Below are 19,287 nucleotides of genomic sequence, written 5' to 3' on the forward strand. Positions count from 1 at the left end.
GTGTGCCTAGAGGTTTAAAGTCTAGGTGAACGCTGAGCCTGCCAGTCGACTGTTAACACTGACATCACCATCATCATTTTTTTGTATGAAGTCTGGAGGATGTATTGTGATAGAGAGTGTAGAAGGGATGCAGAGTTTTGTCCTTTAGCTGTGGCTCTGCCTGGCGCTGTGACCTGGGCAGTCACTCTCTTTGACTCTGTGTTTGCTCCCTAGACAACAGGAAGAATAGTGCCCAGGTAGTAGGTCTGGCACATAACTTAGAGAACTAGTGTCCAGTGTGGTGCTGCAAGCCCCAGCTAGGACTCCGGACCTCCATCTCTGTGCTGGTCTGCCTTGTTCAGGCTATACTTTCGCCTGCCTCCTGCCTTTAGTTCCTCCTGCCCTGAGCATGCGCTTAGGGAATATGGTAGTCCAGGAGTTGGCTCCTCCTAGGACAGTGTCCAGACACATCTACCTCTGATATGGGTACCCAGCAAAGGACAGTACAAAGGGGGCAGTCTACTCTTGGATATGCTGATAGCTGAGGAGCCCTGAGTTCAGCTTGGTTTTTTTTTTTTTTTTTTTCTTCTTTTCCCATTCCCGGTCCCCACCAGAGGCACACTGAGAACCTCCACAGCAGCGTGGTCTGTGAGAGTGAGGCTCCCATCCACCCACAGCCCCTCTGCCAGGTCGTTAAGCACTAATTGGGGGTAGTGCTTGGTTGATCTTGGGACATGGGGCTGACGGTGGCATTGTTGACAAAGGCACTTTATGTCAAATTTCCAGCTGCAGGCTTTGTTCTGACTGTATCAAATGTGCACCCATCTGAGACAGTAAGGTGAGAGAAGAAAACATCCAAGGCATTTTAGAGCTAAATCCTGCCTTGGGTCTGATGAGAAATGGAGAATCTGTGGGATTTTTTTTTTTTTTTCTTTTTGAGTAATGTTTATTCAATCTGGAATGCTGATGTGGTTGAGGTAAGTGGTTTAGAAATGATTCAAAGCGGTTTTCACCAGAGTACAACTGTGTTTAAAGTGTTTAAACTAGATGTTTGCTTTGTTCTCCAGGGCTTTGTATAACAAGCCACGTGAACCTGAAGTCATACCCATCAGATAAATCCCTGCGTGTGGGAGAAAGAAAAGCTGGAGCTTCGATGACCTGCCGGCTTGGAGGCTGGGCGTGGTGTGGCCCTCAGAAAACACTCCCAGCTCCTCACGTCCATGCCTAGTAAGCCACACTGTTAAACAGTGATTATTTTTCTAAAGGCAACTTAAAAGGCCTTCTTATAGAACGAATCAAAGTCATTTCAAAATTAATTTTAAAAAAATTTGAACTTATTGGACATTTTTGTTTGCTTAAAGGGGGAAAAAATAGAGGGGAAACACCAATTCCCCACCCCCCAGCAACACATTTCTAACATCAGAGCTTTATAAAATCCAGCAAGCAAAACATAAAATGCAGCATTTTGAAGTTCTTTCCAGTCTATTTTTTTTTTTTTTTTTTTTTTTTTTTTTTTTTTTTTTTTTTTGGTTTTTCAAGACAGGGTTTCTCTGTGTAGCTTTGCGCCTTTCCTGGAACTCGCTTTGGAGACCAGGCTGGCTTCGAACTCACAGAGATCCACCTGCCTCTGCCTCCCGAGTGCTGGGATTAAAGGCGTGAGCCGCCGCCACCCAGCTTCCAGTCTATTTCTTATCTGTACGGGTTTTCAAAAGATAGACGTAGGTAGGGGCTGGAGACAGCTCTGTGGGAAAGCAGTATATGTGTGAGACCTTGGGTTCTGTTCCCAATAGGGTAGGTGATTGCACTGTGCACATTACTTGTACCCTTTCCCACTTCAGTTATGGCTTTTCCTACATATTACTCATAAGCTTTGATGAGCATCATGTCACAGAAGTACCTGGACCAAGGCTGTCTCTGGTAGCCATGTTGCTGTTCCTCTGCACAGGTAGGCTGGAGGCTTTCCCATTCCGCAAGACTGACACCCCCTCCCCTCCATTCCGCAAGACTGACACCCCCTCCCCTCCATTCCGCAAGACTGACACCCCCTCCCCTCCATTCCGCAAGACTGACACCCCCTCCCCTCCATTCCGCAAGACTGACACCCCCCTCCCCTCCATTCCGCAAGACTGACACCCCCCTCCCCTCCATTCCGCAAGACTGACACCCCCTCCCCTCCATTCCGGAAGACTGACACCCCCCTCCCCTCCATTCCGGAAGACTGACACCCCCCTCCCCTCCATTCCGGAAGACTGACACCCCCTCCCCTCCATTCCGGAAGACTGACACCCCCCTCCCCTCCATTCCAGAAGACTGACACCCCCCTCCCCTCCTGAGGGCCTGAGTGTCCAAAGGTACTAGGACTTGTTCTGTTTTTGCTTTTTGTTGATGCATTGAGATAAGGTATTACTCTATATCCCAGGCTTGCCTCAAACTCAAAGCCATCCTCCTGCCTCTGCCTCCTCGGCACTGAGACTACAGACGAGTCACCATGCCTGAGTTGACCCTAAAACTTCCATCTCTCTACATGCAGTGCTCAGCGATCTGATCATCAAGTGTCTGGAGAACATTCTTTTAAAAGAAAACAAAAACAAAGTTTAAAAAGACATGAACTGACAATCTTTGGAAACCCACAGCAGTGTGAGTCCAGGTTTGGTTTGGTTTTGAAGAAGAGAAGGCAAGGTCCTGGAACCCTCCTCAAATCTAATATCCGGGGTCCAGGGTCCTCCACAGGTTTCTCTGTGTAGCTTTGCGCCTTTCCTGGAACTCGCTTTGGAGACCAGGCTGGCCTCGAACTCACAGAGATCCACCTGCCTCTGCCTTCTGAGTGCTGGGATTAAAGGTGTGCGCCACCACCGCCTGGTGAGGGACCACAACTCTTTATCTGAGCCTGGAAGCCCCAGCTGAACCTGTTTCCACAGACACCCTTAAAACAAACCCCATGGCTTGAGCAGGCTTGAGGCAGCCTGAAGGATGCCTTCTTCCCACAGCCAGGACGCTCCAGGGCACAGGAACCCCTCAGGGGGGCTGAAGAAGAAGCTCTTTGTGGATAAATTGAAAAGCAGAAAAGGAGAAATCACAACAGGAGGCGCCATGCATAATTTCCCCCAAAGACTTCCAGATCTCCTTTGAGGAGATTAGTTAAGCTCTGGACAGCTTCCCAAGGAGGGTGCCAAAGACAGCAAGCTTCTTTGACAGAGATGAAGTTTACCAAGACCCCAGGCTCTCTCCATCTGAGATGTGCAAGTCCTCAACTAGACCCACTGCGCTTCCGGCCTCAGAAATATTTTTCTTTACTTTCTAGAAAGTTTGACCCATGGAGAAATGTCTACCTCTATACGTTAAACTAATCGATAGTCTTTTCCAAGTTTGTATGACCAAAGGCTGCATAACACATGAGAGTTGCATGTGAGTTCTGTGTTCAAAGGCCCTTTTATACTATCTAAGTTTAGCTAGAGCCCCTAAAGGCCTGTGGTGTTTGTTAGCCTGCTTTCCTTAGCATTGACAGTGAGCAGCCACCATGCGGGCTTAGAACACAATAAACGCTCTTGTTTCGGGGGGGGGGGGGCCCCGGGGCCCGGGGGACAAACCACAAAACTAATGGTCACAAAAACTAATGTCAACACAAAGACTCAAGTGTGTCCTGTGCTGCTGCCCCCACCTTGGGCGAGTACAATGAGTCCTCTCTCCTCACTGATTTGAGAGGTGAGAAAAAAAACCAAAAGCCAGGAAGTGCAGGGACTGGATTATGGAGGGCAAGGGAGTCCCAGAAGGAACTTCCGAAAGGCAGACCCCCCTGTGTGATCCTATCAGGGTCAGCGTGCTATATCTGGGGATTAGCACCTGGACAGCCCAGTGAGGCCAGGTCTCCTGCACTGAGCATCTGAGAGGAAGCGTTCAAAGGAACCGGGAGCAGCAATGCAAAGTGTCTGTTTCCCTGGGGGATGCAAATCAAAAGTCACTGTTGATGAGATTCAACTAAAGTCTGGATAAGAGCACACACTAGGGGTCCCATGGTAGAGACAAGGTATTTGAAGGGCCTGCTGCCACTTGGCACATCACTCACAGTGTGGTTCGTAGGGAGGAGGTGGGTCTCCGCAGGGCACACACTCCATGTCTTGAAAACCCACAAGTTTGGTCTTCCGGTAAAATCTGGAAGAGGAAGGAGAGAGTCCTGGTTATTGGTGTCGTCCAAGCTCACTGTTGCAGCCGGGTGTCAGTCACATTACCAGTCACCAGCTGCCTCTAGAACCAGCTCTTGGTGAAGTAAGAGGCACCCAGAAGCTGACCAGATGGTGGACACTGTACAGATTTGGTTCCCTGCATAAAGCTTCCCAACTGGGGTGGGACGCTGGAGAGGGAATCCAGAGCCAGTGGGCTCTGCCAATTCTGCTGTGACCTAAACCACAAACACCTCTTAAATAAAGTACTAGATTTAGCATTTGAAATTTAGAAGCCCAAACACAACACATATATTTTCATTAGAAATGTTTGTAGGGATGTTACATACTAAGTATTAATTGTGGTTGCTTCTAGATGGTAGGAATTCAAGACACTCAAAATTCTATCAATAAATTAATAAATTAAATTTATTTAAAAGAAAACATAAAGCATAAACAATATAGCTAATGAGATGCATAAAATTAAAAATTATTATTATTTACTGCCTATAAATTAAACTACAAGGACAAATTTACAATCATTATCATATACAATCATTCCTGGGAAAGTGATGCCATAACTGAAGAAGAGACCAAGAATCTGTTCTCCCTCCGGATTAAATTTTTTTTCTGACCGGCCGGTGGCGGTGCACGCCTTTAATCCCAGCACTCGAGAGGCAGAGGCAGGTGGATCTTTGTTAGTTCGAGGCCAGCCTGGTCTACATAGCGAGATCCAGGAAAGATGCAAAGCTACACAGAGAAACCCTGTCTTGAAAAAAAAAAAAAAATTTTTTTTTTCTGGTTTTTTGAGACAAGGGAAACCGTCTATGTATCCCTAGCTGTCCTGGAACTTCCTTTGTTGACCAAGCTGGCCTCAAGCTCCCAGAGATCGGTCTGCATCTGCCTCCTGGGTGTGAAGATTAAAGGTGTGCACACCACTGCCGGCTTCAATTGGTTTTAAATGCTTAAACTCCTAAATAAGCGAATGAATGCAAATTGATGTGGAAATATATCATTTTGATTTGGAAAGCAGGGAAAAGGTTAGTGCATACACACAGGGTGGGGGTTGGAGGGCGATGATAACAGAGGCCCTGGTACCATCCTTAGAACCAAATAAAAGTGGAAACACTAGAGAGAAAAGAAGACAAGCTTTAAGGTTTACTAAACTGTATTCACATATTCACAGCCTGTCTTTAACTCTGGTTTCTGAATCTTGGCTTTTTAAATTACAACCAACGTCTCAGTCATTTCCACTTGACTGTAATTCAGTGATTATCCTGTGCACCTGTGACCTTAAGTTTCCTGTGTGTTGTGAGCAGGCTGGTGACTCTGGAAACTGGACAGCAGTTGGAAGAAGGTCTTAGCTGAGTGTGCTTGTGGTGGCATGCCTGTAAACCCAGGAGACTGAGGCCAGGCAGAACTACGCAGAGAGACCCCTCAAAACAAGACAGGACCCCAAACTCGGTAAGCCACCGAGTAAAACAGCAGCCGACCGAGCTCTGGACATTTCTGCCTGACTGTCCAACAGCATCTGTGGCTCCTCTGGCCTTGCCTGTGCACTGTGCCCCAGGCACCCCTTCCTGGCTAGTGCTTCTTCTCAGTCTTTAGTGGGCATTCAAACGCAGCAGGACTTCTTCACCTCCACCCTCACAAGCACGCTGGTTTTTGAATACATTATCTATTTTAACAAGTTATTTTGGCAACTGGACTTTTTTTTTCTTATTAGGGAAAACACAGACACCAAAATAAGTCTTACCACAAAGGGAATTTCTTATTTTTAAAATGTTAAATAATGTCCACATTCAATTCCAATACCTGATCTATCTCTATTTTTAAGTGGTTTTAGAACAGGTATTTTGTGCCTTTAGTGTTTGCTGTTGAAAATGTTGGATATTACTTTTTCATTTTTTTTACACAAAAATTTTTTCCGTCAATATTTAATTTTTTGGTCAATATTTAACTAAATTATATTTGGTAATTTTCTGGCTGTAAGTATAAAAATAATCAACATATATTATAATATTTACTCATTTATTTTTGTTTTTCTAAGACAGGGATTGTCTATGTAGCCCAGGCTGTCCTGGAACTCAGAGATCCATCTCCTTTTGCCTCCTGAGTGGTAGGATTAAAGGTGTGCACCACCATACCCCGATATGTATTACAGTATTTAAGAAGACACATTTTAAGTAAGAAATCTCAGGGTTGGGGATTTAGCTCAGTGGTAGAGCGCTTGTCTAGCAAGTGCAAGGTCCTGAGTTTGGTCCTCAGCTCCAGATAAATAAATAAATAAATAAATAAATAAATAAATAAATAAATAAACAAACAAACAAACAAACAAACAAGAATTCTCCCTACACCATTGCTTCTTTCATTTTGAGACAGGGTCCCACTAGGTAGACCAGACTGGCCTCAAACTCATCACTATCCTCTTGTCTCTGCCTCCTGAATGTTGAAATGAAAGGTATGCACCACATTTGGCATCCATTGCCTTTATTTAAAAATTTTATACACATTTTTCTGTTGTGACAAAAAGGCACACCAGCAAGTTTCCCATCATAAGCAGTTTTAGGGGTGTGCTTGAACAGCGGGGTGCGCTTGAACGGCGCTGCCTGCACGCACTTGTAAAGCAGAGCTCCAGACTTCCTCGGCTTCCCAGGCTAAGGCTCTGGTCCTGTTAGTCCCTACTTCATGCTCAGTAGTTCCCTGATTCCCCTGCCTTCTGTTTCTGCAGCTGGACGACTCCACATCCCTCATCTAAAGGGCAGCTATAGCATCGTCTGCCTGTGATTGGCCTGTTCTAGAGCACATCATCCATGTTGGAGCATGTAACAGTACTAATGTCTTTCATAGGGCCAAGCAACCTTCTGTCCTGTTCCCTGGAAACATGGGTGTGTTCTATGTGGTGCTCATCCATGTCTGTGAGCAATTGTGCTTCTTCCTCCTTCTGGAGACTGTGTATAGTGCCGAAATGACATGGGTGTATGGATGTCGATTCAGGACTCTGCTTTAGATTTTTCAGGTACATACTCGGAGATGGATTGCTGGTCGTATGGTGGCTCTATTAGTATTTAAAGACTGCCACTCTGCTTCCCCAGTGGCCACAGAGTCCCCCAGCAGTGCACAGCGGACAGCCCTTCACTCCCCCCGACATCCTTATTTTCCTTAGCTCTGTTTCGCTTGGTAGTAGCCATCTTAGTGAGAATGAAGGCACACAAATCCGTGTGATTTGATTGGCAGCTTCCTGAAGACTGGTGATGTGAACATCTTCTCAAAGGCTCATTTGCAGGATTGCCGATCATCTTTCTCACAGTGCTGCTTGAGTTGTTTGCCCATTTTTAAAACCAGGTTATTTAATGTTGGTTGTTGTTGAGTCATAGAAGTTCTTTATATATTTGGATATTAACCCCTTATCAGAGAGTTATAACCAGCACATATTTTTAGTGATTTTTTTAAAACTTTTGTACCCGTGTGTGTGTGTGTGTGTGTGTGTGTGTGTGTGTGTGTGTGTGTGTGTAAGGAGGCCAGAGGTCAAGTTTGAGTGTCATTCTTCAGCTGTCTTCCACTTTTTTTTTTTTTTGAGAAGGGTCTCTCACTGGCCTGGAGCTAGCCAATTAGGCTGGGCTGACTAACCAGTGAGCCCCAGGATCCCCCCCCCAACACTAGGATGGCAGCATGCATCACTCCTCCTGGCTTGTTTACACAGGTTCTGGGGCTCAAACTCAGGCTTTGTACTTACAGGACTTGACCACCTGAGGCAGCTCCCCAGCACCCGGCAGAGCTGTTCTCTTCCATTCCACAGGCTGTCTGTCTGTCTGTCAACTGTTGACGTGTGGATCATACGGTGGCCCTATTTGCTGCACAAGAGATCTTGAGGGTGACCTGTCATCTTCACTTTTGGTGCCTGAAACTTTCTCCAAATCCAGTGTCATAAGGTTTTTCCCATGTTTTTTTTTTTTGTTTGTTTGTTTTTTTTTGTTTTTGTTTTTTGTTTTTTCTTGTATTTCTGTAACATTAGGTCTTATTCTCAGACCTGTTTTTTTTTTTTTTATTGGTTTTTTTTTTTTTTGAGATGGTTTCTTTGTGTAGTTTTGGTGCCTGTCCTGGATCTTGCTCTGTAGACCAGGCTGCCTCCCGAGTGCTGGGATTAAAGGTGTGCGCCACCGCTGCCGCCCGGCTTATTCTCAGATTTTTAAGGCATTTGAGGTTGATTTTTGTGCAGGGAGTTAGGTAGAGTCCAGATTCACTGCTCCCTTATAGATATCTCATCTTCTCGACTCTGTCTCCAGGAGAACTGTCCTCTTCTCACTCTCTGCTCTCAGCACCTGTGTCAAAATCTGTATCCGCAGGGGCTGACTTCTAGGCTCCCCTTCGTATTCCTCTGGCCTGTGTGTCTGTCTTTGTGCCCATACACATGTTTGATTTCTGTAGCTTTGTGGTATGCTTCAAAAAGAGGGAGTATGAGTTCTTCAGCTTCCTCTGTTTACATTGTCTGTGCTCTTAAGTGAGTGCGTTTATTAAAATCTGGTAGGAAACCACTATATCAGATTTGAACATATTTTCTTAGTCAAATCAAGGTAGAAGTTTGACCAATCACTGAATGCAGCCGGGATTTGATCTAACTTACCCAGTTTTGGATTTGGTCCCACTGTAAGTTGGACAGCTTCCTACTGTATTATCCATTACCCTGTTGAGGTCAAAGGTCAGCCTCCAGGGTCATTCCTTCCTCTGTTTTCTGAGACGGTTTCTCTCACTAGCCTGGAGTTCATCACACAGGCTACATTGAGCTAGGATTACACACACACACACACACATACACACACACATACACACACACATACACATACACACATACACACACACACACACACACACACACACACACACACACACACACACACACACACGGAGGCCAGACGGTTCCTGTGGGTGTGGCCTTGCCACACTAGCTGTGTTCATTGAAGCAGTGAGGCTGAGGAGGCAGGCAGGGGTGGCATCAGAAGTGACAATGGCCACCTTGGCCCAATCGTGACAGCACTGACTTTGACGCAAGAAACAGTTTGCTTTTGCCTTCATTTATCTGTCTGCAAAAATAGGTTTCAGCTATTTGCCTTCTCCATAGAAAGCTAGTCAAACTATAGGAGTTTTAACCTTTTAAAATACTGTAGAATTATCACCTGCTCATATATGAATGCTGCCTTAGAAAGGAGGTAATTTTAAATGAATCATAGAAATAAACTGCGACGCATCATTCAAATGTCTATTCATTGATAACTTTCCAGTATCTAAGCATCTGCTTAAAGAATGAATGGGAAGTATGGGGTTGGACTCAAGTGACAATGGGTGGGCTTACCCACGAGGAACAGAAGTAGTAAGATGTCCAGGAGCCCTGACACACATGCGCATGTGCACAGCCCAGCCCAGTGGGGTTTTGATAAAATCCCAGGAGATGGTTTTGAAAAACCAAGTCCCCAGGTCCTGGCTTCCTGCCAGTCACTCTAGTGTTGCTCAGCCTAGGTTTGCATTCCTGGGGCCTCAGTTTACCCCATTTCCCAGATGAGGAGACAAGACATACACAGACATGCTATTATCACAGAACTGTAGACCACGGGGCTATAGGGGCATGTCAGATGTTCCAGGCACATTAAGATTAAAACTCTATTAACAGCAGGGCATGATCTGCCTGCCTGTCATCTAGTATGGAGAGAGAGGCAAGAGAATAATAGAGAGTTCAAGGTGACCCCAAGCTACACTGCAAGATCCGGTCTCAAAGCAAGGCAACAGAACAATCCCCATAGCTATCTATACTCATTACTTGGAGTTTTGAAACGATGGTACTTTTTGTTAGTTCAGTTTTTAAATGACATGATTTGTTGAGACATAATTCACATACCATAAAAGTCACCCACTGAAAGGGTTGCCTGCCAGTGGTGCTGATATAGTCATGGAGTTGGGTGACTATCTCTACAACTGATGTTAGAATACTTTGTCACCCCTGGAACAAACCTGCTAAGCACTACCATCACCCCACATCCTTCACAGTGTTCCCCAGCCCTCAGTCCAGGCAGCCTGGGCTGGTTTTCCATATCTGTGGATTTGCTGTTCTGGGCATGTGACTAAGGTGACCACCGGATGGATGTGCAGCCTTTTAAAATAACAGTTCTCTTTGACTGAACACAATATCTTCCAGGTTCCCCAATGTTAGCAGATATCAGCATTTCCTTCCTTTTTATTGCTGAGTAATTGTTCATTGTTTAGATCTACCCTATGGTATTTATCCACGTATCAGTTGATGGATATTTGGGTTTGTCTGAAGTCTTTCTGGAGTGCTGTAAGAGAACACCTTCTGGAATGCTGTAGGTCACTTAGAAAAAACAAATCGTTTCTCATGGGGCTGGAAGTGAGATGCCCAGGGTCTAAGTGACAGAGAAAGAGGCCACAAGAGGCAGCCTTCTTGCTGTATCTTCATGAAGGAAGAAACACTGTGTCCTTCCATGGCAAGAAGGGCAAGAAAGGGACATATTCCCCATGCCAGTCTCCTTAGCCAATTCAGGAGAGAGAACCTGTCAGGACCCAATTACGGCTTTGAGGTCCAAGGCTAACCTGTCACACACATGTACACCAGAATTCTGGAGGGGACCAACTCAATACATAGCAGGGTTGTCCCAGATTCCTGGCTATTATGTGGAATGCTGCTACAAACATCAGATTTTTGTATGCACTACACTTTTCAAATCTCTTGATTATAGGCTCAAGCATAGAGCTGTTGCGTCTATGGTATCTATGCATTTAACTTTTTGAGGAAATGTCAGCTCGTTTCCTAATGTGGCCCCCAATTCCCACCATCACCATTCATATAGGAAGGTTTCCATTTCCACACAGCCTACAAACATGTGTAATTGCCCATCTTCTCATCTATGGCTGGTTCTCCAGTGGGCATGAGTGGATGTGGTTCGGGTCTGCGGCTCCCGATAGGCAAGCAGCTTTACTGCATCTCTGCCATTAGCTTGTATTATTAGAGAGCATCTATTCAAAGCCTTTGTTCTTATTTCAAATTGTCTTTTTTTTTTTTTTTTGAATTATTGAGTTGCAGGAATTCTTCATGTATTCTTGATGAGAACACAGTGAGTCGGCAGCTCTCTCTGCAGAGACCCAGAACCTAACTAAGGGGCTGCGAAAGTAGCAGTCTAAAACCAAACACACATATGAAAAAAAAAAAAATAGGTATGTCTCACATCTCTTCAAAACTAAAAAACTTTGGGCCTCAAAGATACCATCCAGAGAGTGAAGAGACAGTTACAGAACAGGTTGAAATGTTGTTAAGTCCTACATGTCACAACAGATGTGCTTGCCTAGACACAAGTGGACCTCCCAGGATACATGCCAGTGAGTTCATGGAAGGTTCTCCCCATTCACACCTTCTGTCTCTTCTACTCTTACCCTACACCACTCTTCTCCTCTTGGGACTCATCGGGCCTCTCTGCAGAGGTGGGGTTCCAGGTTGCGGGGTGCGAGGTAAGGGACCAAACCTAGAGCTTTGCTCACACAAGGCAGGCATGCTATTGCTGAGCTACATCCTTAGCCCTGTCTCTTTTTAAAAATACTGTGAGATGGTATTTTTCAAACATTTATTGGGGGGGGGGTGTACAGCATGGCATGCATGCTAGAGGACAGCTTGTGGACAGTTAGTTTTCTCCTTCCACTGGGAGGGTCCTAGGTTCAAACGCAGATCAGCAGGCTTGGTGGCAATCATTCCTACCTGTTGAACGATTCCACTGGCCTGGATGAAGCCTTAAAAAGGGGGGGGGGGCAAGCTCCACACAGTCAAGAATCTCTGCTACTTTCTCCTCTGACCTGTTGCAGGGACCGAGGGAACACCCAAAGCTGCGGCTCACGGGGCTCCTCTTGTGAGCTGCCTGTCAGTCCCTTTGTCCGTTTGTCTGCGTGCTTCTGTCCCCTCGTTTGTAGGAACTCTAGGTTTTCAGGGCACATCCCTTTTAAGGGTGACTGCTCTCTGTCTTATCACAAGTGCCCGGAACAGAGCAAGCTCAGAGGCCGTAGAAGGAAGGAGTTGCAAATGTTGCCCAAACATCCTCAAGTTCTTACCGCTGTGCTTTCAAGTCTGGAGGGAACAGAGACATGCCTGGGAAAACATCGAATTAAACAACAGAAGAAATGGCCCAACTCACCCGGGCAAGCAGTCCCCACAGATGGCGTCACTGGTGTGTGAGCAGTTGGCCCGCTGAAAGCGATTCACTAGCGCACAGTCCACACATGGCTTGCACTTCTGGAAGCCCCAGTCTTCCTTGAACCTGTGCGGCCTGCAGGGCACACACTGTGCATCCTCTCCATAGCCGAAGCCACATTCCTGTGGGGATTAGTGGGTAAAAGACAGCTATTCATACTTTGCAAGCTTGAAAAAGGAAAGGCTGCCGGATAAAGAAGACCCACCGAGGCCCGCCTTCCCCGGCACAAAGGCAGCCCTTTCAGCAAGTTCAAATGTGTCTTCCCTGGCTAATAATCTCTCTTGTGACCTACCCAAGTGTCCTTAGCCATCCACTTTATTCCAGAGGTGGTGAGCATGTGCATAAGAAAAGATCTCCCAGATTCCCACTGGGGCATTAGGGCAGAATTATGGCACTTTTCTTCTCTCCTAATTAAGTCAGCCATGTGACTGCTCAGAAGCTGAAGCCAGTGGAACATTCAGACACTTGTTCACCCATCAAGGCAGAAAATAAGCACATCACTATCAGCAGTGCAACCTCAGAAGATAAAGGCAGCTGCGTGAGAGATTTCATAAGCCTTAAAATGCTGACCGGCTGAACATTTTCTGTGACCGGAAGGGTTGTTAATGATCTGTTCAAAGAGAGTTCAAGTGGTACTAAGGGTCACAAGCTAGAGCCTGGACTGTGGCTCAGAGGTAGAGGGACTGCCTAGCATACAGGATGCCCTGGGTTCAATCCTTTGTACTGCAAAGGAAACAAAACACCCAAAGGCCTCAAGGCTCAGGTGTGATGCCTGTCGGGACACTGAGCTGGCTTTACAGGATGAATGAAATAAAAAGACTCTGGCACCCAGAAGACTACTTCCACAGGTTCAAGAGCAAAATAAGCTAGGGCGATCACAGAATATGACTGTAACGCAGTATAAAACCCAGGTTGCAGCTGTGTGTTCAAGACTAGTTGTTCAATACATGAGGCTGAGGTCTCAGCTGGTCTTCGGTATACATCAGAATCCTGAAGAAGTAGGCTCTGATGCCAGTGAAGGAATGGACTTGCCAGTGAGAGCTAGAGCAAGCAGACAAAGAGCAAAGCTTCCTTCTTCCATGTCCTTACATAGGCTGCTAGCAGACGGTATGGCCCATATTAAAGGTGGGTCTTCCCATCTCCAAAGATGTGGTTTAGAAGTGGGTCTTCCCACTTCAAATGATCTAATAAGAAAAAAATCCTTGACGGTTGTGCCCAGCCTCTTGGTTTTTTGCTAATTCCAGATGTAGTCAAGTTATCAACCAAGAATAGCCATTACAAGTCCACCCCTTGTCAACTTGACACACAATCTTATCTCCTTATGACCTGCATAATTTCCAAATGAAAACAATAACCAGGTCATAATTACATCTAACGTGACAGAACTATTCCACGTACAATCGCAAACTCATTATATATTTAATCAGGTCATAATTATACCTAATATGATGTAACTGTCCCTCATAAACCACAAACACATAATAAATTTTAGAATAGGTGGCAATGTACCTTGAGGGACATTCTTTTGGTATCTCAAAACTTAAATATGATAACCACTAATGGTCTCTTAATTGATGTTGTATTATATGATAAAGATAACAAGGAAAGAAAATACAAATATCTGTATAAACACATTCTTTTTTTTTTTTTTTTTTTTGGTTTTTTTGAGACAGGGTTTCTCTGTGTAGCTTTGCGCCTTTCCTGGAACTCACTTGGTAGCCCAGGCTGGCCTCGAACTCGCAGAGATCCGCCTGCCTCTGCCTCCCGAGTGCTGGGATTAAAGGCGTGCGCCACCACCGCCCGGCATAAACACATTCTTAATAAAATATGACAGAAACATTCATATCAACTATAATCACTATTTCTGCAAGTGGTCATGTGGCCTTAGCTGGTATTTGTAACTATTTTCCCTACTACCATTTCCTCCACCATTAGCAAGTACCTCAGCAGGTCTAGGCTCTTTTCCTGGAGGAGTGACCCACACCTTCATTCCTGAGGGCTCTGTGCCTTTTGTCATCCTGCCTGGATTGGTTGTTTCCCACTAACATCACAGGACATGGTAACACCAAGAGACGCCCTAAATGATCTCCTCCATGCCGGACAATCTTTCTTACCTCCATTGTAGAGAATCAATCCAATTTACCCTTGGTAATCTGGATCAGTCACCCCTCCTAACACTGTTATTCCTTTCTTAGCCTGTTGTTTTAAGGGCATCAGAAGCCCAAAGTGACCATGGGAAGTCTGAGCTTCCCGTTCAGTGAAATGTTTGTTGTGGCTCCGGGCAGGGGCACTACCCCGTCTAGAACCAAAACTTCTAGGCCAGCAGAACTTAAGGCTGTGGAAACAGGAAGCTATAACTTTCCTAGTGGGTCACTGAGGTAATAGTGAGCGGAACTATTCCCTTTTCCACAGCTTGATTCCTGGACTGGTGGTTTCTGGCTATGGGAGAAACTGCATCATGTTTAGATGTTAGACCTTGTTTCAAAGCATATACCACCTTCTGGAAGATCCTGCCCCAGCCCTTCAGGCTCCTGCCACCTAATTGACATTGTAACTGTGCCTTCAAGAGGCCATTCCATCTCTCTATCAGGCCAGCTGCTTCAGGGTAGTGGGGAACAGGGTAAGATCAGTGGATTCCCTCATTGTGTGCCTACTGTTGGACTTCTCTGGCAGTGAAGTGAGTTCCCTGGTCAGAAGCAATACTGTGTGGAATACCACGACAGTGGAGAAGGCATTCTCTAGGTCCACAGATGGTAGTTTTGGCAGAAGTAGGAAAGGCAAATCTATAACTGGAATAAGAATCTACTCCAGTAAGGACAAAGTTGTTCTTTCCACTGAGGAAGTGGTCCAATGTAGTAAACCTGCCACCAGGTCACTGGTTGGTCACTCCAGGGAATGGTGCCATATCTAGGGCTCAGTGTTGGTCTCTGCTGTTGGCAGATCTGGCACTCAACAGCAGCCGTAGACAGGTTAGCTTTGGTGAGTGGAAGTCCATGTTGTTGAGCCCATGCCCAACTCCCACCTCTGCCACCATGGCCACTTTGTTCATGGGTCCATTGGGCAATGACAGGAATGGCTGGGGAAAGAGGCTGAATGTCCACAGAACAGGTCACCTTATCTGCTCGATTACTGAACTCCTCCTCTGCTGAAGTCACCTTTTGATGGGCATTTACATGGGACACAAGTATCTTTACATCCTTTGCCCATTTGGAGAGATCTAGTCACATATTTCTGCCTCAGATGTCTTTCTCACCAATTTTCCAATCATATTTTTTCCAAGTCACTGATGGTCCAGCCAATCCATTGACTATGGCCCATCAATCAGTGAACCAGGGATAAATCCTGACCACACTGCCAGGGGCCCCTCAAACAGACCCAGCTACACAACTGTCTCCCATATGCAGAGGGTCCAGTCCGGTCCCATGCAGGTCCCAAGCTGTTGGTCTAAAGTTCATGAGTTCCTTTGAGCTTGGTTCAGTTGTCTCTGTAGGTTTCCCCATCATGATCTTGACCTCCCTTGCTCACATAATCCCTCTTCCCTCTCTTCAACTGGACTCTCGGAGCTTGGCCTGGTGCTTGGTTGTGGATCTTTGCAGATCAAGATCCCTTTTAAATGGACTGAAGAGTTAAGGTATCCTTGAGGGAAAACTGTAAAGGTATACTGCTGGCCTGGCCAACTGGAAGCAAATTGCTTCTGGTGGTCCTTAAGGACAGGTACCGAGAAAAAGGCCTCAGTAGCTGCACACCATATGCCAGGAGATGTGCTGATCTGCTCAAGTAAAGATGCCACATCTGGTCCAGCAGCTACAATTGGAGTCACTACTTGATTGAGTTTTCAGTAGTCAACTGTCACTCTCCATGACCCATCTGTCTTCTACACTGGCCAGATAGGAGAATTAAAGGGAGATGTGGTGGGAACCCCACCCCCGTATCTTTCAAGTCCTTGATGGTGGCACTCATTTCTGTGATTCTTCCAGAGATATGATGCTGTTTTTGATTCACTAGTTTCTAAGACAGAGGCAACTCCAAAGTCTTTAACCTTTTCAGCCATAATCACCCTCACTACATAGGTCAGTGAACCAATGTGAGAATCCTGCCAACTTCTAAGTATATCTTTCCCAATTATTCCTTCTGGGCTTGGGAAATAACCACTGGATGAGTTTGAGGACCACTGCACCTACTGTGAGCCAGATTTCAGCCAAAAACTCCACTAATCTTAGGCATGGTGGCACACGCCTTTAATCCCAGAAAGTCTGATTGTTTCCTTGCCCTAAGTGTACAGTTATCCTTATAAAAGGCTATCGGTCCCTCTGGGGAAGGCTGGAGGAGAAAGGCTAACAGTAGAACTCTTAGGTGTTTTATGAAGGTCCTTCCTCAAGAGAACCTGGATGTCTCTTCCATCAAGGAGTTCTGAATCTTCAAACTGACTCAAATCTGGAAACTGGTTACAGGTTGAGATTCCCTTTTCCCATGATCCAGTGTGGCCTTTCTTCCATTGATTTGAGAACTTTTCTGCTTACACAGATCCATCAGAAATGCAGTAGGCTTCTCATGTATTTCAGCGCTGGAAGTACCATGATTGACCAGCCAATACACACAAGGTCCACACAAGTCATGTTCCCGTAAAAGTCACTTTGCCCATCACGGCTCAGGCCATTCTAGACATTGCTTTGTCTGTGCTGCCCATCGCAATAACTACGATCCACTTGCCTTGGGCGAGTCTGTGCTGCCACCTGGCCCCTGATATTTGGGGCCCACGTAAATCCATTGCATTTAATTCATCCAGCTGAGCAACAGCCTCTCCAACCCTAAGGTCTGCCACGAGAAAAAGGGTGACGATAAAGCTCTTCAGATGTGCTGGTGCCCCCTCACCATTTTGTGTCTTATAGGATCAGTGAAGGGCGTGTCTCCTGGGCCTTCCCATTGCGGAGGATTAGACTTTACACAGTGTGCCCACTCTAGCATCACAGTTTCCCTGAGCCTTAAATCCCTCATCAACACTAAGCCAAGCGATATCGGGCATCTCCAACAACAGGCCATCTTTTGATAAATGCTTCAGCCAACCATTCAAACAGACTTTTGACATCCCCCCCCCTTTTTTTTTTTAACTGTATGAGCTTCCATATTAAACCTAGAATATCGACTTAGTGGGCCCATATCAATAAATTCAGCCTGATCCAGTTTTATGTTCCTTCTACCCATTATCCCACACCCTTAAAATCCATTCCCACATACATTCTCCAGACTTCTGCTTGAATGAATTAGCAAACTCATTAAGATCTTCAGCGCACCTCCTCGTGGAGCACACTTTCTATCTCCTCTCTAGAAGCAGTTTAGACTTCAGTCTGGCTATATGTCCAGAGGTGACTACTGGTAGACCCTGAGGGGCATCAGTATTGGTTTGCTAGGTATTTCCTTTGAGGAAAGTCACTGTTGGTTTAGCAGACAATGAAGGATTAATCTCCTCAGTCAAAAGTGGAAAAGGGAATATTTCAGGATGTTGGGGTGGGAGCACATCTTCTGCTAAGGGTGGACAGACTACTTCCTCAGGCAAGATAAACCCTCGATAATCTGAGTCTCGGTAGGGTCCTCCCACTCATCTCCATCCCACATCACAGGTCCTCTTCTTTACTAATTAATGCCCTTACTTCAACTCCTGACATCCTCCAAGGCTGAGACTTGAATTTTCTCTGTAATTCAGCCAACCTCATAATGAGGGCTTCAGTTTGATTTTCTGCAACTTGAGCTCTGTGGCTGCTGGAGGGAAGATTCTCTCCCGGTCTAAACACACTTTAGACTGCTAATGTGCATCTGGAGCTGGTCAGCTTTATCCCGGAGTTTACTGTCATCCTTCGCTGTATTCTGAGATGCTTGAAGTCGGTTAATTTTATCACTGAGTTCACTCTTTTCCCTTGCCAATTTATCCAGAAATACTAGGAGCAACCAAGCAGCATCACCATTTTTTCCCACACATTGTTAAAGGTTTTATAAGTCACCAAACCCGTTGCCTCTCACCATTAGTGAATTAGGATAATCAAATACATTTGTCTCCTTGAGTTTATAAAACAGTTCACACATCATGGGCTTTCAATGCTCTGTGAGCTCATGAGAGGCTTCAGGAACTGGAGAGGCTCAGGAACTGTAGGTGTTGGCAAATTGAAACGCTTATTCCAGATACTTAAAAAATTCATCTGTATACTTCTATTGCTCTAGAATCACTTCTGGTACCCAAATCAGTATTAGTCAGGGTTCTGTAGAGGAATAGAATTTATAGGATATATATATGGGACTGGAGTGGCTTACAGGCTGTGGTCCAGCTAGTCCAACACTGGCTGTCTACAACAGAAGGTCCAAGAATCCAGTAGTTAGTTGGTTGTTCAGTCCATGAAGCTGGATGTTTCAGCTGTTCTTCAGTATACATCAGAATTCTAAAGAAGTCGGTTCTAATGCCAGTGAAGGGATGGACTTGCCAGCAAGAGCAGAGCAAGCAGGTGAGTGAAAACATCCTTCTTCCAAGTCCTTTCTATAGGCTGCCAGAAGATGATGTGGCCCAGATTAAAGGTGGAGCTTCCCACCTCAAAAGATCTGGATTAAAAGTGGGTCTTCCCACTTTAAATGATTTAATTAAGGGGGAAAAATCCCTTGCAGGTGTGCCCAGCTGCTGGGGTTTTAGTTAATTCCAGATATGTCGTCAAGTTGACAACCAAGAATAGCCATCACAGTAAGTATGGCAGAGAACTAGACCCGCGACTCCACAGAGAACATCACCCACCCGCTTGCCACTTTGCTTCTCACAGGAGAACTGCTTCCCAGAGGCACTCATTGCCTGGTCACATACGCATGCACACTCTGTAACATCTTTGGTTCTCAAAGTCCAGTTTTCCTGATCCTTTTGTTAATGTGCTGTG

The 19,287-nt window shown here is 45.6% G+C and overlaps 1 protein-coding gene across 3 annotated transcripts in view; it reads right to left on the bottom strand.

Moving 5' to 3' along the window:
• Tnfrsf19 (TNF receptor superfamily member 19) overlaps positions 1-19,287 on the bottom strand; it is a 99,109-nt gene that overhangs the window by 34,430 nt on the left and 45,392 nt on the right. For all 3 annotated transcript variants that reach the window (XM_006986326.4, XM_016004919.3, XM_016004918.3), the window contains exons 4-5: positions 12,323-12,501; positions 4,043-4,128 (exon numbers count right to left, since the gene is read on the bottom strand). In XM_006986326.4, the coding sequence (XP_006986388.1) occupies positions 4,043-4,128; positions 12,323-12,501 (265 nt within the window). The remainder of the gene's footprint in view (positions 1-4,042; positions 4,129-12,322; positions 12,502-19,287) is intronic.

This window comes from Peromyscus maniculatus, chromosome 9, assembly GCF_049852395.1.
Source record: "Peromyscus maniculatus bairdii isolate BWxNUB_F1_BW_parent chromosome 9, HU_Pman_BW_mat_3.1, whole genome shotgun sequence".
NCBI lineage: Eukaryota > Metazoa > Chordata > Mammalia > Rodentia > Cricetidae > Peromyscus > Peromyscus maniculatus.